A 26,947-nucleotide genomic window follows, 5' to 3' on the forward strand; every position below is an offset into this window, starting at 1 on the left:
CCCCCTACAGGACAGCACTCTACACAGCACCATGCTCACTACTCAGGCAGCCAGGGATACCAGGCTAGAAAATAGGCAACAGGAAGTTCAGGAACCTCTACCGTCATCGTTGTCTGCCACAAACGGTCTCCTCTTTCCCCTCAATGCATTTTGTACCAGATAGTTTCCACTCATCAATGAAAGTCCTGTCTCGTGTAAGATAGCATAGCAAAGACTGTTTAATCCCTCACACAGTATATGACTTGTTTTAGGAATTAAACAAAAATAATGGGAGATGGGGAGGTCCAAAACAGTAGTCTAACAGTTTCTATACCAGCGTTAGTCCTGGGGAGGCGCACTGCCAACTGATGTGCAAACTGACCCCAAAACATTTCTGAGGGCCACAGAGCTGTGGCTTTCTAGGACCGGGGCCGGTAATCTCTAGTCTAAATCAAACCTAGCGGTTTGGCCTTAACATCCATCCATAACAGATGGGTCAACAAGGACATATCTGTTTACAGCTTGAAATACTGTAGCCTGACTGTTAACGCTGCTGTTGTGGTAAAAGTGACAGAGTGGCACGGCCGTAATGTTTTTAAAGTTAAGGTCAAACTGCTTCGGATTTAGGATTTAATCGCATCCCTAAGTACATGTTTAACTTTGTCTTGCTGTTGATGCAAGTTAGTTTATAATTGTACTGGTATTTTACATAGCAGGAACTTTAATCTATTATTTGTAAGGCAATATGTAAATAGTTTCAGTTCCAACCATTTGGTGTTTCATGTTTGTTTTTTAAAATAAACGTTTTTGTCATTTTGTTTTAATATAAAGCACAGGTCAAGGGGCCAAAGTCTGACCCAACACACTCAATATAGATGATTTTCCATCCTTGGCTGTTGTGACAAGTTATGTGTTTGGTGTGCTGTAAACATCTTAAAAGAGGGGTTTTGAATAAAAAAAAATATGAACAGAAAAAGAAAATGCTTTGATAGTTGATAGTTTTTTGTCTTCAGAAAATGATTACCTAACTACACAAATGTCATTCACTGCTAGGCACATGTAGCAATGATGTACAATTGACCAACAAGTGACCAAAGGAGTGAGAATGTCAGCATATTACATTGGCTGGACCAAACTCACAAAACTAAATATTTTTTACAAGGTATTCAGTGAGATGTGAGGAGTGTGAGTGTAATGGAACCCATAAGGCCTTGGGCCACTGTGGCGTATGAGTTACAGTTCCTCACGAACACAGTCTGCTGGCTTTGTTTTCTAATATCACCCACAGCTGCCATCTGCTGGGCATCGTGGGCATTAAGAATTCATGAGAGAGGTCTTGGTAGGTGGAGCACAATGGACATGAAGGGGGTGGGGTTTACGGGTTATGTTAGAGATGGAGGGGCAGGGCCACTGTGGAACATGCCATTAACGATGTATTATACTGGTTTTGGGTTGCTTAGTGCTGTGCAGATGGAGTGGGGGATTAGTACAGCTATTATCCCTTCCAAGCCTTATTGTGGGATGGCTAGTGTTGGGGATGACGCCATATTGCTTTCACCTTTCCAGTTAATTCATATAATTTAGGCACACTGCTAAAGACTTGTTTGGGGGATAGCTGTTTTACTGCCAAAAGTAAGAAACACCTCAGATGTTCCTCTATCAATAACAGAAGCCACAGAAATCATCTGACTCACAGAAAATGTAAAGACTGATCCTAAAAAGCAACTTCTGTTTTTGAAAACGGCCTAAGTGACATCAATATTTTTTATTTATTTTACCTTTATTTAACTAGGCAAGTCAGTTAAGAACAAATTCTTATTTTCAATGACGGCCTAGGAACAGTGGGTTAACTGCCTGTTCAGGGGCAGAAACATATGTGTAAAAAGGATAATTTTGGTCATAAAGTCAATATTGTCCAAAACCTAGATTAGCCAGATGATAGGACATTTTTTACACTATTTATACAGAAGTATGTGGACATCCCTCCAAATTAGTGGATTTGGCTATTTCCTCACCTGTTGCTGACAGGTGTATAAAATTGAGAACACCGCCATGCAATCTCCATTTACAAACATTGGCAGTAGAATGGCCTTACTGAAGAACTCAGTGACTTTCAATGTGGCACTGTCATAGGATTTTACATTTCAGCCATGCTAGAGCTGCCCCGGTCAACTGTACGTGCTGCTATTGTGAACTGGAAACAGCTCAGCCTTGAAATGGCAGGCCACACAAGTTCACAGAACGGCCGTAGAGTGCTGCAGTGCGTAAAAATCGTATGTGCTTGGTTGAAACACTCACTACCGAGTTCCAAACTGCCTCTGGAAGCAACGTCAGCACAAGAACTGTTCGTCAGGAGCTTCATGAAATGGGATTTTATGGCCGAACAGCTGCTCACAAGCCTAAGATCACCATGCGCAATGCCAAGCCTCGGCTGAAGTGGTATAAAGCTCGCCATTGGACTCTGGAACATTTGAAACGCCTTCTCTGGAGTGATGAATTACGCTTCACCATCTGGGTTTGGCGGATGTAGGAGAACGTTACCTGCCCCAACGCATAGTGCCAACTGTAAAGTTTGGTGTAGGACGAATAATGTTCTGGGCTGTTTTTCATGATTCAGGCTAGGCCCCTTAATTCCAATGAAGGGAAATCTTAACGATACAGCATACAATGACATTCTAGATGATTCTGTGCTTCCAACTTTGTGGCAACAGCTTTGGGAAGGCCCTTTCCTGTTTCAGCAGGACAATACCCCTGTGCACAAAACGAGGTCCATACAGAAATGGTTTGTGGAGATCAGTGTGGAAGAACTTGACTGGCATGCACAGAGTCCTGACCTCAACCCTATCAAACACCTTTGGGTTGAATTGGATCACTGACTGTGAGCCGGCCTAATCGCCCTATATCAATGCCTGACCTCACTAATGCTCTTGTAGCTGAATGGAAGCAAGTCCCCACAGCAATGTTCTAACATCTAGTGGAGAGCCTTCCCAGAAGAGTGGAGGCTGTTATAGCAGCAAAGGGAGGACCAACTCCATATTAATGCCCATGATTTTGAAATGAAAGTTTAAAATCCAAGAGCTGACAAGGTACAAATCTGTCGTTCTGCCCTGAACAGGCAGTTAACCCACGGTTCCTAGGTCGTCATTGAAAATAAGAATTTGTTCTTAACTGACTTGCCTAGTTAAATAAAGGTTAAAAAAATATATTAAAAAATGAGCAGGTGTCCACATACTTTTGGTCATGTAGTGTATGTCACGGAATGAAGGGTACTGTAACAAGTTTTCCTTCGGTTGGGTTATTTCAATACACACAGCTGGCAGCACCCAAGTAATCATCAATTCTGAGCGAAGCTGCAAGATACCTGACTGTAATGCAATGGTCAATTTGGCTTGATATTCAATATCCCTATGGGTCTGGTAAAGGACCATCAGTAAATTACACAACGTACATGGGACAATATTTTAAAATGTCAATAGCTCCACATTTCAATGACTTTAAAACCTCAAACCAACTATAAATGGTAGAAATTCATCTACAAATATTGAAAGCATAAAAGATGTGCAACATGAAAATATTGTCCCATTTACATTGTGTAATTTCTTGACGGTCCGTAACTTGCCCCAGAGGCTATCCAATGTCAAACCAATTTTGCCATGATCACCACGAGCCTGCTGAAGCTAATTGGCGAAAGAAGATGGCTAGCACTAGCTACCCTAGGCGACATCAAGACCTGGTTAGACTGTTTCAAGTTATCTACAAGGGTGAGTGACTGTAATTGTGAACTGTTTTGGCAGAGTGAATATACAAAGGCTGGCCACGTGTAAACACACACACAAGATACATGACTGGCTTCAGTCATGGCCGCTGCATTTCTTAATGACCAAGTTGAAAAATAAGGCCAAATCAGGACATCCAGCCCCCCTTTAACATTGAGTCTATGTCCTTGGATGGCCACCCAGAATTAGAAAAACAATGTTCCACACTGATAACAATTGCACATGTCTAGACATCTAAACATGAACTAGTTGATAAGATTTGTATGGAATTTGTATTCCTATCAGTCACATTTTCAGTGCCGACTCCTCTTTAGACTTGACACTTTGACTTCATAAACACCAAATCCTTTGAAGTGAGGTTCCGCATCCTCTTCATGGCATTCCGATCATTTCTGTATTGCAAACATGAGTATGTTGGCAGCCATCGCCATGGTGTCATATAACAGCAACAAACAAACAAAAATCCTACCCCCATCAGCACTTCCTAGGAACAGTCTGCACTGTATCTGTGAGTCGTCAGTCTCAATGAGACATAGCCCAGACTAAAGCTGACTCCTGACACAACTGACAAGTTAATTGATTTAGTTCTACAGTTCTTCTATTCATTTCACACATTTCAGGAAGTGTAACAGTATATTTCATTTAATAAATGCATTTCTCCGAAACGCCATAACAGCAAGTGAAATGCAGTATTGCTAAACCATGTTGAAAACTGTAGAGTGAGTTCCATGTTAAAAACAAACTAAACTGAATCCAGAGTGAAGCGCATATGGCACTGTCTTTACTGTCCCACTAGATGGCAATATGGTCAGTGCTGTGACTGATGGCTACCACTTCTGATATCAAAGCAGCTGGTGATAAGCCTTGACTTGGTGTTTTGCATAAATTGAACTCAAATAGCATCCGTTCGGTTTTGTAATTTTGTCTGTGTAAAGGGTAGTGAACTTGTGACCATAAACAAGTGCAAAGGTGTTTGGGTTTTGCTGCTCAGGCTTGATAAACAATCTTGACATGAAAGGTGATGTGGGTCATCCCAGGTTCTCCTTTATCCAGTCCAAATGAATTTGTTTGATGTATTTTGCTCTGATGTTGTCTGTGATTCTTGTTTTTTTTTATCCCCTTGGACTGTCTGAGGGGAGTGGGAAAATGTCTGCCTGTCAATGCCCCAATAGCAGCTCACCAGTAGAGATGAACAAAATCATGTAAGGGTTTCTGTATTTCACTGAAAATATTCTTCCTATTTAGCAGTTATATTTATTAAAAGTAGATTAATTGATTCATCAATGACCTTACATTTTCTTTTGGCACTACACATGAAAGATATTTTAAGTTTATAGCTACCAATACTCTTTTTAAGCCTATTATATGACATTATCTTCAGCTTAAATCTTTATTTTGGTATGACTGCGTCAGTCAGCACTGGCTCATTGGAACCCGCGCTGGTAAAAGATGATTGCTTTGCTTTCCTGTGTTATCTAAGGCCTGATTTGACCCAGCTAAAGAAGTGAAAAAAATGGGTCCATATTCAGATCAGCCACATCTGGTTGAGTAACAGAGGCTTTAGCTCTCTCTCTCTCTCTCTCACACACACACACACACACACACACACACACACACACACACACACACACACACACACACACACACTCACATACTCACACACACACACACACCAGTATTGCCAAAAACATTTGCAGACAGTCTGTATTAGATTCATACATGCATACATACTGTAAATTCCCACATGAATTACTACATAAACCTAAGCACAGTAGGCTGATTGTTGTTTCTAAAACAGGAGAACAACAGCTTGAACCTTTGACCTCTCAGAGGAGACGACCTCTTCAGTGAAGTGGGTCTTAAAGGATCAGGAGTCATCATCCCTTTTTCTGAATACAATCCAGAAGTACAAAACGCCTGTCCAGAGGAAGAAAAACATCTACTTAGTTGATGCTTTGACACGCATCCCACTTACACATGCCTGGACACTACTGTGTACTAATGCACGTCACACACACACACACAGACAGACAGACAGACAGACAGACAGACAGACAGACAGACAGACAGACAGACAGACAGACAGACAGACAGACAGACAGACAGACAGACAGACAGACAGACAGACAGACAGACAGACAGACAGACAGACAGACAGACAGACAGACAGACAGACAGACAGACAGACAGACAGACAGACAGACAGACAGACAGACAGACAGACAGACAGACAGACAGACAGACAGACAGACAGACAGACAGACAGACAGACAGACAGACAGACAGACAGACAGACAGACAGACAGACAGACAGACAGACAGACAGACAGACAGACAGACAGACAGACAGACAGACAGACAGACAGACAGACAGACAGACAGACAGACAGACAGACAGACAGACAGACAGACAGACAGACAGACAGACAGACAGACAGACAGACAGACAGACAGACAGACAGACAGACAGACAGACAGACAGACAGACAGACAGACAGACAGACAGACAGACAGACAGACAGACAGACAGACAGACAGACAGACAGACAGACAGACAGACAGACAGACAGACAGACAGACAGACAGACAGACAGACAGACAGACAGACAGACAGACAGACAGACAGACAGACAGACAGACAGACAGACAGACAGACAGACAGACAGACAGACAGACAGACAGACAGACAGACAGACAGACAGACAGACAGACAGACAGACAGACAGACAGACAGACAGACAGACAGACAGACAGACAGACAGACAGACAGACAGACAGACAGACAGACAGACAGACAGACAGACAGACAGACAGACAGACAGACAGACAGACAGACAGACAGACAGACAGACAGACAGACAGACAGACAGACAGACAGACAGACAGACAGACAGACAGACAGACAGACAGACAGACAGACAGACAGACAGACAGACAGACAGACAGACAGACAGACAGACAGACAGACAGACAGACAGACAGACAGACAGACAGACAGACAGACAGACAGACAGACAGACAGACAGACAGACAGACAGACACCAATGCACTCAAATACTACACCATATTCAGCCAGTTTTGCTACATTATGAAGCTGAAGATGGAATGGGCTTATGTAACAGCCTCCTGCATCGTAGGCACACTGGATAAACCTGATATTCTCTGTAATGTTATCCGGACAATGTGTAGGCAGCTGCAAGGCCCAGCTGCTGCATCAGACAACCAGAGGCCAGTTGAATACACTGCTGTGCTGACCAGTCAGACCCCTTTACTTTATGTCTTCCAACGAACGTAAGCATCCAGTGAAACGATACCCTCTCCGTGTACAGATGTAGGATCTTCATTTGAGACAGTTTGCCACAGTAGGAAAATAATCCTGCCGCAACAAGAAGTGTGAAATATTATGTGGACTATGCTTAATGTCGGGCTTGATACCTTTTTCGAAAAGGATATCAAGTCTTACATTTTAAAGTGGAAATTACAAACTTCAGAAGCCTTTGTACACTACAAGATAAACATTTCCTGAATTGTAGGAAAGTTCTCCTGCAACAGGGTGATCAAATTAAGATCGTACATCTGTGTGCATGTACAATTATACAGAAACATCTGTTCATCCAGAGATTGTTTGAGTTTTGATTGTTATAGTGAAGGTTGGTTTTTAGGCTAATTACTTTCAAAAGTTAACTTTTTTTTGGTTGGGTTCTGTACACTTATATAGCCATTGCCTAAATTTGTTTGTGTGAAGATTATATTAAGGGATGTGTATTGAGGTCTGAGCTCACTGGCATGCTTGTACTGTCTTAACCCATGGGGGGCACTGTAACCATACTGTTGCCGCCTGTCTTACTCTGGGGTTTGTTGGATGAAGGAGAGAGAGGCCCAACACCTGAGGTTCAGGTACTGTATAGATGTTTATTTAAAAAAAAAAAAAAAAAATGGTATAGATGGTTTATCATGGCATGACATTCTTCCAAACTGTAGCACATGTGGGGGATAGCAGCTGGGAACAAACCAGATACCTTGTATTTGCCAACTCAATGTCCAGACAATAACTGAACCATATTCTAACAATAAGAATATAAATATAAATGTATAAAATATAAATTACGACTCACTTCTCTCTCTCACTCTCTCGCTCTCTCTGAAAAGCAAACTGTTATTTACTCCTGAGGTGTTGAACTGCTGCACACTATAAAACCACTGTGGTTATTATTTGACCCTGCAGGTCAATCTCTGAACACTTGAACGTAGGAGCCTGGTTCATCTCTAGGTTTCTTCCTAGGTTCCTGCCTTTCTAGGGAGTTTTTCCTAGACAATGTGCTTCTGCACTGCTTGCTTTTTGGGGTTTTAGGCTGGGTATCTGTAAAGCCCTGTATAACAACTGCTGATGTAAATAATTATATAAAATAATTTTGACCAATCAGATCAGCTCTGAAAAAGATCTGATGTGATTGGTCAATATACCAATTAGTCAAACAAATATCAGAATTTGTCTGCCTGTCTCAATGCAGCCTAAGTAGCCTACTTCAGAATGCAAGTATATTTAACATTCAATCCAATCCATTTACAATTAACTGTTGTATTTCTTTTCACTTACATAATCCCTATTTCAGTACCAAGAGATACACGCACCATAGACCTACAGTCGAAAATTAGAGATGATGTTGTATCGTGATGTGCACAGCATAGCAAGACTAAGACCAAACTGTTTTCCTGTTTAACAGTGGATAAAACGTAAATTACTAATCCTGAAGACTGATGTTCATATGGACACACGTACATGTAAGTGTACCCTAATGCACACTGCACTCAAGCTGCACTCAAGCAGATAATGTTTAATTAAATCTAAAGACTTGTAATACATAATGCTTATAGCAATGTAAAAAAGCAGCAAAAAGTTATTAGAGATACCACTTAGGGGTATGTTAATCACAGCCAAAATGTCAACATGATCCCCGCCCCTCCCCGCCCCTCCATTACTACCCCCAAGTGAGGTGAAAACTTCTTATTTAAAAGGGATAGCAACTCTCTAGTCACTGAACAACTACCAATAGTAAGCCATGCTAAATTCTGCCTCTTCAATGGTAAACCTATAGTTACAGACAAGGCCATCTGTAGCTCGTGAATTCTACATAAGGAGACAGGACCTCAGCTGACTGTAGAGGATTGCGTTTAAAGCCTGTACATTTCAGTGACAAAAGCTGCGCTACAACTTCGAGGCTAGCACCAGAAGTACTATCATTGTTCAACCTATGTATCAAAGAAGTAATATGAAATTCACAACTCAAGGGTTTTTGCCATTGGAGCCATTGCAGGAGGGGCCTCTTTGTGTGCTATGAAATAGGTTTATGTGAATGATAAGAGACGCCATGTGAGAAGAGCTTAAAGAGTCTAAGGAACCTTGGGACTAGTTTGTCTATCTTGCAGCCAGTCTCTCATTATCAATCGATCCACCGCCACTCTCCAGAAACACATTTCATTTCTCAGTGACTCAATGTGGACCCTGGAGTGCATGAGGATGTGGACCCCTTCAGTGTGTAGAGAATGTGCTCCATTTCAAGGTTGTGGTCGATGGGGAAATCAGCCTATGAAGCATAATAACCTCTTTGAAATCCCTGAGAGAATATAATATGATGACTATTTTTGATTTATTATTGGATTTAACCAGTAGTTAACTATTTCATTATGACGATGGGGAGAAGATCGGGGATAACGAAATGACCCATTATACCGTGGTGGGAAACCGATAGTGTGGTGCGTTGCATGTGAGTGCAATGTGGCATAATGTGTGAAGTACAAATTAGAAGGTGCCCGCCTGTTAACGCAAATGGAAGTATCTGATATTTGTTCATGCTCTAAAAGGTGCACCATAAATGCACCGGTGACTAAATGCCCATTCATATACATCAATCTATCTGCACAATAGAACTTTGTGGATAGGGAGTTGAGCACTCCAGTTGTGTCAGAAAATGCCTTAAACACACAGTGAATAATGGGTAGTTGAAATCAAAGTGTAAGAATGTTTGGAAGATAAATACATAGCGCGGAGACAGAGGACGAGAGGTCAACAGGACGAGAAGTCAATAGGGTAATAACGATTAAGGGAAATAGTGTTTTTTCGGTAATAGGGAATTATTGAACAATGGTTCAGAGGCATGGGAGGAATACGTCTTCTGAAATAGGATACTTGTTATTTGGCCATTGGCTAGTTTTATTGCAAGGAATTCTAATTGGTCAACCACAGGCTAGGGCTGGGTTATAAAACTACATGCTGTCCCTTTGTTCTGGGGAGAGAACCACTGGAGAGAATAACTGAGAGAGCATCACTGAGGACAGGGGAGAATGACCATGTACCTCTCAGCATAACATCTGTGATTTATCCTCTTTGAATAAACCTATTTTCCTCCCCCTGATTTGCTTTGGGGTTTGTGTTATTGAAGAGCAACATACCCTGCTAACAAAAGTGTGAAAATGTTTTGGGTTAAATTGACTCTACTGGGAGTTATTTTAACCCTCAAGAGAGTTATACACTCCCTGGAGTCAATGTTGATATCTGCAGTTCATTGGGATAGACTATCTGTAACTCCATTAAGAGTAAGCAGAGCCATGGAGTTAAATCTATGGAGTTATCCACTGATGTGGGAGGGGCCTCATTAGTTGCAGGTTGATTTAAAAAAAAAAAGTTTGTTACAATATCTGTGTTATCACATGTACATTGATTGTTTTTGATCTTATGCTACACATTGATGAGAACAGTGCCTTCAGAAAGTATTTACACCCCTTGACTTTTCCACGTTTTGTTGTGTTACAGCCTGAATTGAAAATTGATCAAATTGATATTGTGTGCCACTGATCTAAAATATGCTTAACCAGTCACATAAAAAGTTACATGGACTCACTCTGTGTGCAATAATAGTGTTTAACATGATTTTTCAATTACTACTCCATCTCTGTAAATGTCCAGAAATCATAATGAATTACAATGCCACAAGAGGAGTGGCAGACAATGTTGGTGACTGGCTACACCTGCAAAAGAAGAACCCTACGCTGGCCACTCGTGATATTCTTCAACATCTTGTACATCTCGGCGTACAACGCGTTTGTCATCTGGATGGTGTTGAACCCAGATTGAAACAGAGGGAACCTCCAGAGGAGACGGCTCTTTCTCAAGGAGCTGGGCAAGGCATTGGTAAGACCTCAAATCCAGAGGAGGCAACTTATCCCAAGGACCCCAGCTTCTGCAGCCATTGTGAGGAGGATTCAGGAGGAGAATGCTGGTGCCCATCCGCCTGACCCACAAAACCAACAACTCCAATACTGGAAGTAAGTGTGAGTAATGTTGTTGCATGTGCGGGTGTCTGACTCTCCTACCTTGGCCTGCTGTAACTATATATGTGAGTGAGTTAGATGTTAGTAAAATTCCTGAACTAAGTGTTTTCATCATTCCAGGAAGCACTGTGATGTGTGTGTGACCAAAGAAGGACAGGAAGAAACAGTGCACATGCATCAAGTGCAAGAAATACATTTGCAACACACACACAGTAAAACTCTGTCACTCATGTGGTGTGTAGACCGGCCTTAATTTGTGTTCAATGGGGCTCATTTAACATTTCCATAAAATACTGTATGTAAAATATGTCCATCCAATTTGTTCAGTTCAGTCCTTTTGCCTAGTGTCAGCCACTGCACACTAGCCAATGCACACTAGCCAATGCACACTAGAACATGCTTAGCCCGTCTGAAGTGGCTGGACCGGCCAGCTGAGCCACATCAAGGGATTTATAACTCCAGAGATACCATGCTATCCTATCGCCGCAGTCCCACTTTACTGCCTCTGAAATATTCAGTCCCTTGTGTCCCTAAAAGCCTTTCGTTGTCATGTTATTTTTATAAGCCACCATGTGCGCGGTGCGTTCATCTGCAAAGGAACGACGCATTAGCTTCAGAGCTTTGGTTCCTCCTATACAGCTTCTGAACGTGCCGTTGGTTAGTCATGTTGTGGTTGTAATAAGCAGGATGTATTTTTAGTGCTGTTGCTAACGTCCCTCGCTGGGCCATGACAAGGAGCAAGTTGTAACCTCCCTGCTCCAAACGAACACGTTCTCCTTCGAGGCAAGCATGGCAACGTGGAGCACTGCGTGAGGAAATGATGTTTCTCTCTCCTGCATACCAATGTTGTTGTTGGGGTCTTTTCTATATGCTGAGGCCTGATGTTGTGCTTCAGTATTCCTGCTCTTGTTGGCTCCAATAACTACCTGTCTGATGTTGTTATGTTAACTCTTACTGTACTCTAGCTGTCATTTTGCATCCATTCACTTAGGTCATATTGATCTATTATTATGAAGACCTCTCCTATAAAATAAACGGATGAAAACGGGGGCCAGGCAGTAGCACTTTAGCTCCAGGCTCCAATATTACTAATGCCATAACTGGAGCGTCATTATTAATACATTTGATTCAGTGGCCAAGCTATAGCCAGATGCTGCAAGGCTGTTGAGTCACAATGGAGCACGGAGCAGCCACTCCCCCCACATCCCACACTCATCTACCCCCCCCCCCCCCCCCAAAACACACACACATACACACACACACACATACACACACACACACACACACACACACACACACACAAAGGGATCTGGTGATATGATTCTTCCACCGTCACATCTGCTCTGCCATACAACCTTTAAACTGTTAATCCCTCTGTTTAAACAGGGCTACTGGCAAGAACATACAGTATCACTCCTCTAATACAAAATGGATGGGGGGTAAAATTAATTTGCACAGCAGTAAAGATGGAGCCGTGAGTCACATTCGTAATAATGTATTATTAAATTTGAATACTTAATTCAGTCCTAATGGGTCAAATGATACAAATGAAATTCTGCACCGAAGGACTCAAACCGGTAGTTAAAAGTGATGAAGGACAAAGGGAATTCAGTGTAAATAATTTATTTCACTTATACATACATTAGTCATTTCACAATTACTGTTAATACAATCTATTTATGCAGATTGCTTGAGAGATGTTAACGCCTTTTCACTTCTTTCTGGCAGAGTTGCTATACGCTGGTCTATGGCTTAGCTCAGATTACAAAGCAGTGGTGGATATCTCTCGTTATCAACATTAGGCCTACTATATTGCATGTTGTCATGTGCACCAAGGGCATATAATTGCTGTTGAAGGGACACATACATACACATAATCAAATAAACCAATAAACCGCAATCATACATGACTGATTTTAACCGTATGTAAGGTGAGCCTGGTGTAATGAATGGAGTGATGTTTGTCCTGTCCTAAATGCACTGTGCATTTGAATTTCAACTCAGTGACCTATGAATCATGTTTTGGCAGTCAGCCAATGACATGGCGGGAAATGCTAACCATGTGACCTAACAAGGACATGATACTGAGAACATTGATTTCCACCCTTTTGGTATGAAATAGTGCAGTGTGACCAACCCATCTTCATATCTCCAAGTTTAACATCTTTGTGCCCTGAAAATGTTTCAGAAGCTTTCATTATCCCCTCTCTCATAAAATAATTGATCCTCATTAAATAATTAATGAAAGCCTCTGAAATGTGAGATTACCCTGTGCACCTTTTTGGAAGAGACAGAAGAACTGTTGAAATCATCTGCCCACTTAATTCGAATTGCAACGAACGCGACAGAGACTCAACATGACGCCTGCAATTATAATCCCATAATAGCATTTCTCCTCAGAAGCTGATCAGAGTTAATGAGCACTTTCTCTTGCTCTCTGCCACCGAATCACTCACGTGCAGGCTTTTGTAGATCATAGAACTTCAATTAAACAAAACAATAGAGGCATTCTGAGTACAAGCAGGAGACCATGTTACATGACCAGAATAATAAAAGTACATTTAATAGAGCGAAGTAGTTAGCTACTTTAATATCCTTGCAATCAATGTGGCCTTGTGGTCCGTGAGTTTCAGCTATAAGTGTTGGGAATCCAATTGGTGACATTAATCAGTTTGATTGCATGATGTAAACAGACATCTTGAGTCTGTCCCTGGAATATTATAGCTCAGTTTAGGACAGAGAAGGGATGAGGAAACAGCTCATTATCTGACACGCTCACAGTAAGAGAAAGATCGCCTTTGTATTTGGTCTCTGAGAAGACCAACAACTACAGTACTAGGTTTCTGACACCAAGAGACTGGGGAAATTCTTGATGTTTGAAGGTCATTGGACTTGACTGCAAGTTGTCAACAACTGAAGCTAACCGAAAGAGAGCAATCCCAGGCAGCTTCTCCACATAGGAATTTCGCAAGGAAATAATGCTCCTTAGACACTGTTTCCGCTCAAACACATTCTCATTCCATTCGTCCATTATAAAAAAAAGCATTTAATGTTTATGTTTACAGTACAAAGCATTTATTTTCCAATGAAACCTAATCCACCTCTGGTGGATAATACATGTAAATACACAAGCAGAAACTCTGCTCTTAGCCCTGTTAATGCCTCTCAGTCTGTCACCCACTCATCCACGAACCTGGATTGAGCCATGGTCTGCTCCTACAACCCAGAAGCCCATTCACAGTGGACCACAGAGCCATTGACAAAGGGAACAAAAATGAGTGCACAGAAAATATATTATGGGTTTAAGGTCCATCCAACCTATTCAAATCAGAAAGCAAACGGCAGTGATAATGAAATTATTATTTCACTACTTGCTCAACTTGATTTGACTAGTATACAGTACACTGCATTCAGAAACTATTCAGACCCCTCCACTTTTTCCACATTTTATTACGTTACAACCTTATTCTAAAATGGATTCAATTTTTTTTCCTAGTCAAGCTACACACAATACCCCATAATGACAAAGCAAAAACAGGTTTTTTAAATTGATTTTTTATTTAAAAAAAATAAAAAAAATATCCAATTTAGTATCCAGACCCTTGATTCAGTACTTTGTTGAAGCACCTTCGGCAGTGATTACAGCCTTGAGTCTTCTTTGGTATGACGTGACAAGCTTGGCACACCTGTATTTGGGGAGTTTCTCCCATTCTTCTCAGCAGATCCTCTCAAGCTCTGTCAGGTTGGATAGGGAGCATCGCAGTACAGCTATTTTCAGGTCTCTCCAGATATTTGTTAGATCGGGTTCAAGTCCGGGCCCTGAAGCCACTCCTGCATTGTCTTGGCTGTGTGCTTAGGGTCATTGTCCTGTTGGAAGGTGAACCTTCGCCCCAGTCTGAGTTCCTGAGCACTCTGGAGCAGGTTTTCATCAAGGATATCTCTGTACTTAGCTCCATACATCTTTCCCTCGATCCTGACTAGTCTCCCAATCCCTGCCGCTAAAAATCCCCCAGCATGATGCTGCCACCACCATGCTTCACAGTATGGATGGTGTTGGCCAGGTGATGAGCGGTGCCTGATGTGACGCTTGGCATTGGGGCCAAAGTGTTCAATCTTGGTTTCATCAGACCAGAGAATCTTGTTTCTCACGGTCTGAGAGTCCTTTAGGTGCCTGTTGGCAAACTCCAAGCGTGCTGTCATGTGCCTTTTACTGATGAATGGCTTCCGTCTGGACACTACCATTAAGGCCTGATTGGAGTGCTACAAAGATGGTTATTCTTCTGGAAGGTTCTCCCATCTCCACCGAGGAACTGGAGCTCTGTCAAAGTGACCAGCGGGTTCTTGGTCACCTCCCTGACCAAGGCCCTTCTCCTTCGATTGCTCCGTTTGGCCGGGCGGACAGCTCTAGGAAGAGTCTTGGTGGTTCCAAACTTCTATTTAAGAATGATGGAGGCCACTGTGTTCTTTGGGACCTTCAATGCTGCAGAAATGTTTTGGTACCCTTCCCCAGATCTGTGCCTCGACACAATCCTGCTCCTTGACCGCATGGCTTGGTTTTTGCTCTGACATGCACTGTCAACTGTGGGACCTCATATAGACAGGTGTGTGCCTTTCCAAATCATGTCCAATCAATTGAATTGACCACAGGTGGACACCAATCAAGTTGTAGAAACAAGGATGATCAACAGAAACAGGATGCACCTGAGCTCAATTTCGAGTCTCATAGCAAAAGGTCGAAATACTTATGTAAATAATACATCTGAACAATTCTCATTATTTTAGAATAAGGCTGTAACGTAACAAAATGTGGAAAAAGTGAAGGAGTCTGAATACTTTCTGAATGCAAGGATCAAGATAGGAAAGTGCAAAGGGAGCAATACAGCCTAAAAGCTTTGTACTTCTACACTGGCATGTTATGACAACAAAATGTGACAAAAATGTATTTACTCCATGTCCCTAGTGCTCTTTTATTTTCTCTTTGTTTGGAGACAACCCAGCGTGCTTTTCAGCTGTGGTGGCGACAGAGGCATGCGTCCTCCAGCCTATAGTCCGGTGGCGTTGTTGGGGGACTGTCTATTGTCTTCTTTTCAGAGCGGCGGTTTAGTGACTGCGTCTGCAGCTCCTTCACCTCATCCAGCACCTCCTTAGCCTGACGCCAGGAGGAGACGGCCTCCTGCAGAAGTCGCTCCGCCTCCGCCCGTCTACTCTCCAAATCACAGTCACTGAGAAGTGAGTGTGCACTCTTACTATGGAGTGACTCATTACCCTTCAGACGGGGCGAGTCAGCACCTTTCAGGGAAGGTGAGCCGATACTCTTCAGACTTGGGGAGTTCTTACCAATTATATTTGGCGAGTCCTTACCCCTCAGAATAGTATCCTTGATGCGAGGCGAGTCAGAACCCTTCAGACTTGATGAGTCAAAACTTTTTGAGAAGGGTGAACCAATGTTCTTGAGACGTGGGGAGTCAGAACCCTTCAGACTTGGCGAGTCTTTTTCCTTGAAACTGGAAGAATCCGAACCCTTCATACAGGGCGAGTCAGTAACCCTGAGACGGGGAGAGTTGTTACCCCTCAAATTAGGAGTTTCAGCCCTCTTTGAATGGGGTGAGTCTGTACCTTTTGAGCGGGACTTCTTGCCCTTCATACGAGGTGAGTCTTTCCCCCTCAAACGAGGCGAGTCTTTCACCCTCAAACGAGGGGAGTCACTACTCTTACTGCGAGGTGAACCTGAGGCTCTGGAGTGAGGAGACTCAGAGCCTCTTAAATGGTACAAACGGGGTGAGTCAATGCCCTTTAGATAGGGCGAGTCTAAGCCTTTTGCACGTTGCAGTTCCTCCAATCGCATTTCTTCCAGCAGCTCCTGAGCCCTCTGCATTTTCTGGGCAATAAGACTCTGCAGTGGTCCGACAGGCTGGACAGGTTCACCTATGGGGTGAGGGTGAAGGACACCCCTGACTGGCCGCAAGGAAAGGACCTCATCCATGGAGGCGCAGCGGCTCCTACCTTGGGCACTGAACCTCTTCCCTGGTGGAGGGGAACGGGATTGAGCCTCAAGATGGTGCACCCGGTCCCAGGAGAGCTCGCTCCCGCAAGGCAGGCTGCCCGTCTTGGGTACCTTTAGGTCCTTTGTGGTGACACAGAGTTTGGAGACGTCTGTGCCAGAACGCTGACGACATGTGGTCCATTTGTCTAGGTCAACCCTGAAGTTATTTTCCCAGAAGCCTTCTTCCTCATCTTCTGGGGTGGAGTCATCTTCCTCGTGGACAAGGTCAAGGGTCAACATTCCGTCTGATGAGGTGGATGCCTAGGGGGAGCACAAGAGAGTTTAGCATTCAACGGAACAGACCAGGGTAATCCTTACAATACAAACAGTATAATTCCTTGTTTGCCTTCCAAAAATATAATATTGACTTGGAACTGAATTGTCAATGTTAGCCAAGGTAGCAACACCCACCACAGCCAAGAGATGTCCCCGGGTGGGCAAGCGCCGTGCATGGGGAATCTTGGCACGATCACGTGTAGGGTGCACCAGGACACTGTCCTCTTCAATTGTAACCTAAGGAGACAATCAGAAAGAGACCGAGTCATTTTTTGACAGTCAGCAAAACAGAAATGTATAGGGAGGGAGAGTTATGGGAATGTAATGTACAGAACATGATGTACATTAGAGTAGAGTACATTGTAGGGCGTTGACAGAGGATTCTTACTATCAGGGCGGCAGACATGATGCAGAGTTCATTCTCACTTCTTGACGAACTCTAGCTACGGAAGATGGATTTTCACCCCATAGTGTGTGATGGGGAGTGAGCCACTGTTTGATCGCGAGGCACTGGGAAAACATGTGGGCGTCGGCAGGGACGGAGCATTAACAAGGACTCTGTTCCCGATGGAGATGGATGAGTCAGCGAGATATAAACACTTTGATCTCTCATCCACGCCTGGGGAGATTGAATTTACGTGTTTCCCGTATTAATAGATGTAGGCTGTGATTTTGTCAAAATTCACCAATTTTACAGTGTGCTTAGTAACTGCAAGGCTAAACATTTTTAGGGCTGGCTGTGGAGGCATTTGGAGGTTTCATTCATAAATGTTGCACGCGAGACACGCTAATGAGAGAGAAAAATAAGAAAAGCTCTAGAAAGCTGGGGAGAAGTGCGAGCTAGCGAAATAGAGACAGGGAAGGGGAGGAGAAGAGTGACTGACCTACCTCATCAAAAATGCGGTTCTTGGCTTTGATGATGGCTGTATTGAGGGCATTGACCCACGACTCCTTCTCCTCGGGGCTAACAGCCAAAAACACAAGATTGGGAACCTGAAGACAAAAAGGAAAGAATCAATTGATTGGTTGAAAGAAGATGAGAAAGTTTAGGCTACTCCACCCCTCCTTCTTAAGTGTGCACTTGCACACTCCCATCATGGATTTGAAAGGAATAAATTGGTGTAAGCATTGTTTAGAGGGATTTGTGAGAGATGGAGAGGGGCACAGAAAGCTTAATTCTTTGCACTAACTCTCTTGCACTGACTCTATGTATCAAGATTCCAAGATGGCGTAGCAGTAGTTGTCCTGTCGTATCGTCTCTCTGTAAATATCGTCTCTTTTTCGTTTTAGATATTTTTTAGATATTTTTTTTTCTTCGCATATCCTTAAAAACATTTTGCTAAACCTAAGCTTCCAAATACTCTTCTGCAACCCGCCAATGTAGCTACTTTCCTAAAGTAGTTATATTTACTTCGGAACCGGACCCTCTCAACTGAAGCTAGCCAGCTAACTACCAGCTATGCTAGCGGTCATCAACTAACCTTTAGCTCGGAAAGCTCTCGCCAGTTCGAACAACGCGACGCTAACCAGAGCATAACGGACCTAATTAATTTTTTTTACCCCCGGATTCCCACCACAAACGGAACATTCTTCAGCTGGATCCTCGCAACTAGCTATCGAGCTAAACAGCAATCCTGGTTGATTACTCCTGGCTAGCGTTTCCACCCACGTAGCTTGAAGCTAGCCCGGCCAGAGCTCCTAGCATACTCCTGGGCTACAATACCTTGACTACGACCGGTCTATCGATATCACCGCATGAAGAGGAATAAACAGACTCACCCCATCGCGACGTCCTCCAAAGGCTAACTCTCTAGCCCTCGCTATCTCCTTGCTTGCTAGTTCGGCACGCTAACTGCTAGCTTGTTTAGCCCAGGTCCGCTAACTACTACCTTGTTTACCCCGGCCTGCTAATCTGTTAGCTTGTTAGCACAGGCCTGATAACCGTCCCCCGCGTCCCAAAACGCAGTGGCCCATATGTACTCTATCTCTTCCCGATTTAAATTTTTTTTTTTGTTTATACCTTCCGGAAACTTGCCTCACCCAATGTGATACGGAATCGCTATTATCTTTATTTTTAGAACACACTCAAGAACCTCCAGAAGCTAACCAGCTAGCTAGCTACAAGCTATTTAGTCATTGTTAGTTTTCTTTACCTGGATAACACTCGCCAGCCCAGCCCCTGCCCCATCCACCGCTGCCCCTGGACTCTGATCACTTGGCTACATAGCTGATGCACGCTGGACTGTCCATTAATCACGGTACTCCATTCTGCTTGTTTGTTTTATCTGTCGGCCGAGTTGCCTAGTCAATGCCATCTCACCTGCTGTTGTTATGCTAGCTGATTAGCTGTTGTCTCACCCACTGTTTTAGCTAGCTTTCCCAATTCAACACCTGTGTTCACTGTATGCATCGCTGTATGTCTCTCTCAAATGTCAATATGCCTTGTATACTATTGCTCAGGTTAGTTATCATTGTTTTAGTTCACAATGGAGCCCCTAGTCCTATTCCTCACACCCCTGATACCTCCTTTGTCCCACCTCCCACATATGCGGTGACCTCACCCATTACAACCAGCATGTCCAGAGATAAAACCTCTCTCATCATCACCCAGTGCCTGGGCTTACCTCCGCCGTACCCGCACCCCACCATACCCCTGTCTGTGCATTATGCCCTGAATATATTCTACCATGCCCAGAAACCTGCTCCTCTTATTCTCTGTCCCCAACGCTCTAGGCGACCAGTTTTGATAGCCCTTAGCCGCACCCTCATACTACTCCTTCTCTGTTCCGCGGATGATGTGGAGGTAAACCCGGGCCCTGCATGTCCCCAGGCACCCTCATTTGTTGACTTCTGTGATCGAAAAAGCCTTGGTTTCATGCATGTCAACATTAGAAGCCTCCTCCTAAGTTTGTTTTACTCACTGCTTTAGCACACTCTGCTAACCCTGATGTCCTTGCCGTGTCTGAATCCTGGCTCAGGAAGGCCACCAAAATTCAGAGATTTCCATACCCAACTATAACATCTTCCGTCAAGATAGAACTGCCAAAGGGGAGGAGTTGCAGTCTACTGCAGAGATAGCCTGCAAAGTAATGTCATACTTTCCAGGTCCATACCCAAACAGTTCGAGCTACTAATTCTGAAAATTACTCTCTCCAGAAATAAGTCTCTCACTGTTGCCGCCTGCTACCGACCCCCTCAGCTCCCAGCTGTGCCCTGGACACCATTTGTGAATTGATTGCCCCCATCTAGCTTCTGAGTTTGTTCTGTTAGGTGACCTAAACTGGGATATGCTTAACACCCCGGCAGTCCTACAATCTAAGCTAGATGCCCTCAATCTCACACAAATCATCAAGGAACCCACCAGGTACAACCCTAACTCTGTAAGCAAGGGCACCCTCATAGACGTCATCCTGACCAACTGGCCCTCCAAATACACCTCCGCTGTCTTCAACCAGGATCTCAGCGACCACTGCCTCATTGCCTGTATCCGCTACGGTGCCGCAGTCAAACGACCACCCCTCATCACTGTCAAGCGCTCCCTAAAACACTTCTGTGAGCAGGCCTTTCTAATCGACCTGGCCCGGGTATCCTGGAAGGACATTGACCTCATCCCGTCAGTTGAGGATGCCTGGTCATTCTTTAAGAGTAACTTCCTCACCATATTAGATAAGCATGCTCCGTTCAAAAAATGCAGAACTAAGAACAGATACAGCCCTTGGTTCACTCCAGACCTGACTGCCCTCGACCAGCACAAAAACATCCTGTGGCGGACTGCAATAGCATCGAACAGTCCCCGCGATATGCAACTGTTCAGGGAAGTCAGGAACCAATACACGCAGTCAGTCAGGAAAGCTAAGGCCAGCTTCTTCAGGCAGAAGTTTGCATCCTGTAGCTCCAACTCCAAAAAGTTCTGGGACACTGTGAAGTCCATGGAGAACAAGAGCACCTCCTCCCAGCTGCCCACTGCACTGAGGCTAGGGAACACGGTCACCACCGACAAATCCATGATTATCGAAAACTTCAACAAGCATTTCTCAACGGCTGGCCATGCCTTCCGCCTGGCTACTCCAACCTCGGCCAACAGCCCCCCCCGCAGCTACTCGCCCAAGCCTCTCCAGGTTCTCCTTTACCCAAATCCAGATAGCAGATGTTCTGAAAGAGCTGCAAAACCTGGACCCGTATAAATCAGCTGGGCTTGACAATCTGGACCCTCTATTTCTGAAACTATCCGCCGCCATTGTCGCACCCCTATTACCAGCCTGTTCAACCTCTCTCTCATATCGTCTGAGATCCCCAAGGATTGAAAGCTGCCGCAGTCATCCCCTCTTCAAAGGGGAGACACCCTGGACCCAAACTGTTACAGACCTATATCCATTCTGCCCTGCCTATCTAAGGTCTTCGAAAGCCAAGTCAACAAACAGGTCACTGACCATCTCGAATCCCACCGTACCTTCTCCGCTATGCAATCTGGTTTCCGAGCCGGTCACGGGTGCACCTCAGCCACACTCAAGGTACTAAACGACATCATAACCGCCATCGATAAAAGACAGTACTGTGCAGCCGTCTTCATCGACCTTGCCAAGGCTTTCGACTCTGTCAATCACCATATTCTTATCGGCAGACTCAGTAGCCTCGGCTTTTCGGATGACTGCCTTGCCTGGTTCACCAATTACTTTGCAGACAGAGTTCAGTGTGTCAAATCGGAGGGCATGTTGTCCGGTCCTCTGGCAGTCTCTATGGGGGTGCCACAGGGTTCAATTCTCGGGCCGACTCTTTTCTCTGTGTATATCAATGATGTTGCTCTTGCTGCGGGCAATTCCCTGATCCACCTCTACGCAGACGACACCATTCTATACACTTTCGGCCCGTCATTGGACACTGTGCTATCTAACCTCCAATCGAGCTTCAATGCCATACAACACTCCTTCCGTGGCCTCCAACTGCTCTTAAACGCTAGTAAAACCAAATGCATGCTTTTCAACCGATCGCTGCCTGCACCCGCTTGCCCGACTAGCATCACCACACTGGATGGTTCCGACCTTGAATATGTGGACACCTATAAGTACCTAGGTGTCTGGCTAGACTGCAAACTCTCCTTCCAGACCCATATCAAACATCTCCAATCGAAAATCAAATCAAGAGTCGGCTTTCTATTCCGCAACAAAGCCTCCTTCACTCACGCTGCCAAGCTTACCCTAGTAAAACTGACTATCCTACCGATCCTCGACTTCGCGATGTCATCTACAAAATGGCTTCCAACACTCTTCTCAGCAAACTGGATGCAGTTTATCACAGTGCCATCCGTTTTGTCACTAAAGCACCTTATACTACCCACCACTGCGGCTTGTATGCTCTAGTCGGCTGGCCCTCGCTACATATTCGTCGCCAGACCCACTGGCTCCAGGTCATCTACAAGGCCATGCTAGGCAAAGCTCCGCCTTATCTCAGCTCACTGGTCACGATGGCAACACCCATCCGTAGCACGCGCTCCAGCAGGTGTATCTCATTGAGCATCCCCAAAGCCAACACCTCATTCGGCCGCCTTTCGTTCCAGTACTCTGCTGCCTGTGACTGGAACGAATTGCAAAAATCGCTGAAGTTGGAGACTTTTATCTCCCTCACCAACTTCAAACATCAGCTATCTGAGCAACTAACCGATCGCTGCAGCTGTACATAATCTATTGGTAAATAGCCCACCCATTTTCACCTACCTCATCCCCACAGTTTTTATTTATTTACTTTTCTGCTCTTTTGCACACAAATATCTCTACCTGTACATGATCATCTGATCATTTATCACTCCAGTGTTAATCTGCAATATTGTAATTATTCGCCTACCTCCTCATGCCTTTTGCACACATTGTATATAGACTCCCCTTTTTTTTCTCTACTGTGTTATTGACTTGTTAATTGTTTACTCCATGTGTAACTCTGTGTTGTCTGTTCACTCTGCTATGCTTTATCTTGGCCAGGTCGCAGTTGCAAATGAGAACCTGTTCTCAACTAGCCTACCTGGTTAAATAAAGGTGAAATATATATATTTTTTTAATAAAATAAATATGCACACATACTGGACTCTACCCATACACTCACACATACTTACACTGATACCCCAACACACACATACACACATACGTGCACACACGCATACTCACACTTACCACATACACTCATTGGTCAGTTTATTAGGCACATCCATCTAGTACCGGGTCGGACGGTCCCAGCCAGCCTGAATTCTTCAGGGCATGGAAACGTTGCTCAATTGGTATCAAGTGACCTAACGTGTGCCAGGAAAACGTTCCCCATACCATTACACCACCGCCGACCGCCTGTACCGTTGACACCAGGAACGATGAGGCCATGGACTCATGCTGCCAAATCCTGACTCTGCCATCAGCATGACGCAACAGGAACTGGGATTCGTCGGACCAGGCAATGTTTTTTTACTCCTCAATTGTCCAGTGTTGGTGATTGCTCAGCCAGGTCACCTGTGATACAAGTCAGTATTCAACGTATATTCGTATCTGAGGATGTCAGGAGACAACGTGGAAACCGGCCACTAGGGGCAACAGTGAGGGTTGTCACCTTCAAGTAGGTTTCGGTTTTGCTGGGCATTGTGGATGGGGATGGCAGATGGGTGTAGGCACCTACCTCTGATTTCCAAGGTTGCAAGTTTGAATCCAGTGATTGAAAATTGCTTTTGATCATTTTGTTTTAAGCTTATCCCAAACCTTAACCCTTACCGTAAGAGTAAGGGTTAATGCCTAAACTTACCCTTAAACACTTCGAAATGTGACGTTTGGAACAACTTCAAAATTTTACGTTTGGGTAACATGAATGTCCAATTCTGATGTGAGACTGTGAGAGCTGGTAGAATTGCGTGCCCACTGGAGCCGCTTCTTCTTGTTTTTAGCTGATTGGATTATTAAATTAATAAATATTGTAAGACGCCAACCATCTGCCTCCTGTGTCTGCATCTGGGTCTCGCCTTGTGCCTTGATAGTACGAACTGGCCATGACAGACCCAGCAGACTTGGACCAGCTCCACCACGCTGTCTCCCTGCAGGGAGCCACCATTGGGAGACATCAGAAGTTGCTACAGGTCCTTTTGGAAGGGCTCAGTTCCTTGACGGAATGCCATGAACATGGGTTAAAGGCTATTATGGAGCAAATCAGGGAGTTAGCTCAGAGACTGTCTGCCACCTCTGAAAAACCTCAATCACCCAGGAATTGTTTCCTATCTGTGGTGAGTTTGTACAGCTTATCCTGACTCCCCATGAACCCCGCTTACCTCCTCCAGAGTGATATTCGGGGAATCCTGGTACCTGCCGGGGTTTCCTTTCTCAGTGCTCGCTTATTTTTGAGCTACGGCCATCTTCGTTTTCTTCAGACCGATCAAAGATAGCGTGTATAATTACCCTAATGTCGGAAGGGGTGCTCTCTTGGGCTTACAGCAGTTTGGGAACAACAATCTGCCATTTGCGGTCATTTGCAGGAATTCATGGCAGAGGTGAGAAAAGTTTTTGAGTCTCCGGTATCTGGAAGAAAGGCGGCCAGCAAACTGCTTGACTTACGTCAAAACTCCCGTAGTGTGGCAGACTACGCGATGGACTTTCGCACGTTGGCCGCCGAGAGTGCCTGGAATCCGGAGTCTCTTTTTGATACTTTTCTGCACGGATTATCTGAGGAGGTAAAGGATGAGCTAGCTGCTCGGGAACTGCCAGTGGACCTCGACTCTCTTATCGCCTTAACCACTAAAATTGATGGAAGCCTAAGGGAACGCAAGAATGAGAGGTCTGGTCTCGGGCATACTCGTGCACTCCATGGCATGTTCTATGGAAACCGGATGTCTCCGAAGGCAGCTCTTCCGAGAGGAGTTGAAGTCACCCGAGCTCTCTCGTGAATCTACGACAGGTGAGTTGGATACTCCTGAGCCTATGCAGTTGGGAAGAACTAGGCTATAAGTTTGGGAGCGCTCACGGAGGATGAATAATAACTGCTGTCTGTACTGTGGAGGGCAGGACATTTTATTGCTACCTGCCCTATTAGGAAACCCTTGTCTCTAGTGGGTACCAGTACTATGGTGAGTCAGACTGGGAGTTCCCTAATACCCATCACCCGCACACCCCTTTTTGCTCTTGTTCTGAGTTCTCATTGACACTGGGGCTGATGAATGTCTTATGGATTGCACGATAGCTTCGGTGCTTGGTTGTCCCACGCAGCCTATCTCTGTGCCCATGGATGCTAGGGCACTGGACGGCCTCTCTATAGGGGAAGTCACCCATAGTACTGTGCCCGTTCAATTATGGGTTTCTGGTAACCACAGTGAGACAATACAGTTCCTCCTCATTGCATCTCCCCATGTTCCAGTTGTTTTTGGATTTTCCTGGTTCCAAAAGCACAATCCTGTGATTGACTGGACCACAAGCTCCATCCTGGGTTGGAGCCCATTTTGCCATTCCCACTGCCTTCAAGCAGCACAGCCTTCCCCTAGTCGTCTTCCTCAGGAGGTTAGCAAGACTGTTATCCCGACGGAATACCATGACCTCCTGGAAGTGTTTAGCAAGGAACGTGCCCCTGCACAGTCCTTATGATTGTGCCATTGATCTTCTCCCTGGCACTACACCACCTTAGGGTCGGTTGAACTCTCTGTCCCGACCAGAGACCATTGCTGTGGAGGAGTATATAGAAGAGTCTCTGGCCGTCCCTCCGTCTTCATCTCCTGCCGACGCAGGGTTTTTCTTTGTGGAGAAGGACAAGACCCTGCGCCCATGCATTGACTACCGAGGACTTTACGATATCACTGTCAAAAATCGTTATCCCCTACCTCTCCTTGGCATTTGAATCTCTCCAGGGGGCTACCATGTTTTTCAAGTTGGACCTTTGGAATGCCTACCACCTGGTTCGGATACGCGAGGGGGATGAATGGAAGACAGCCTTCAACACAGCCAGTGGACAATATGAGAAGCAGGTCATGCCATTTGGACTCACAAACACCCCCGCTGTCTTCCAGGCTTTGGTCAATGATGTGCTTCGGGACATGCTAAACTGGTTTGTGTTAGTCTACCTGGACAACATCCAGTTTTTTCCCCGATCTGCCCAAGAACATGTACTCCACGTCAGACAGGTCCTTCAGCGCCTCCTGGAGAACTGTTCGTGAAAGCCGAGAAGTGTGAGTTCCACCGCTCTTCTATCACCTTTCTGGGATATGTCATGGCTGAGGGAAATGTTCAGATGGATTCTGGAAAGGTGAAAGCAGTGGTGGATTGGCCTCAACCAACGTCCAGGGTGCAGCTGCAACGGTTTCTTGGTTGTACAAACTTTTACTGCCGTTTCATTCGGGATTACAGCACCCTGGCGGCCCACCTCTCGGCACTCACCTCCCCCAATGTACCGTTCAAATGGTCTCCAGCTGTCGACAAAGCCTTTGTGGACCTGAAGCATCGGTTCACAACAGCACCCATCCACATCCATCTGGACCCCTTGTGTCAATTTGTGGTGGAAGTGGATGCTTCAGATGTTGGAGAGGGGGCCATACTGTCCC

At 44.7% G+C, this 26,947-nt stretch overlaps 1 protein-coding gene across 1 annotated transcript in view; it reads right to left on the reverse strand.

Moving 5' to 3' along the window:
* Window positions 1–12,691: 12,691 nt before the first annotated feature.
* plekho1a (pleckstrin homology domain containing, family O member 1a) overlaps window positions 12,692–26,947 on the reverse strand; it is a 32,957-nt gene continuing 18,701 nt past the window's right edge. The window contains exons 4-6 of the mRNA XM_029665466.2: window positions 18,292–18,396; window positions 17,539–17,640; window positions 12,692–17,388 (exon numbers count right to left, since the gene is read on the reverse strand). Coding sequence (XP_029521326.1) covers window positions 16,090–17,388; window positions 17,539–17,640; window positions 18,292–18,396 — 1,506 coding nt within the window. The 3' untranslated portion in view covers window positions 12,692–16,089. The remainder of the gene's footprint in view (window positions 17,389–17,538; window positions 17,641–18,291; window positions 18,397–26,947) is intronic.

Source organism: Oncorhynchus nerka, linkage group LG7 (genome assembly GCF_034236695.1).
Source record: "Oncorhynchus nerka isolate Pitt River linkage group LG7, Oner_Uvic_2.0, whole genome shotgun sequence".
NCBI lineage: Eukaryota > Metazoa > Chordata > Actinopteri > Salmoniformes > Salmonidae > Oncorhynchus > Oncorhynchus nerka.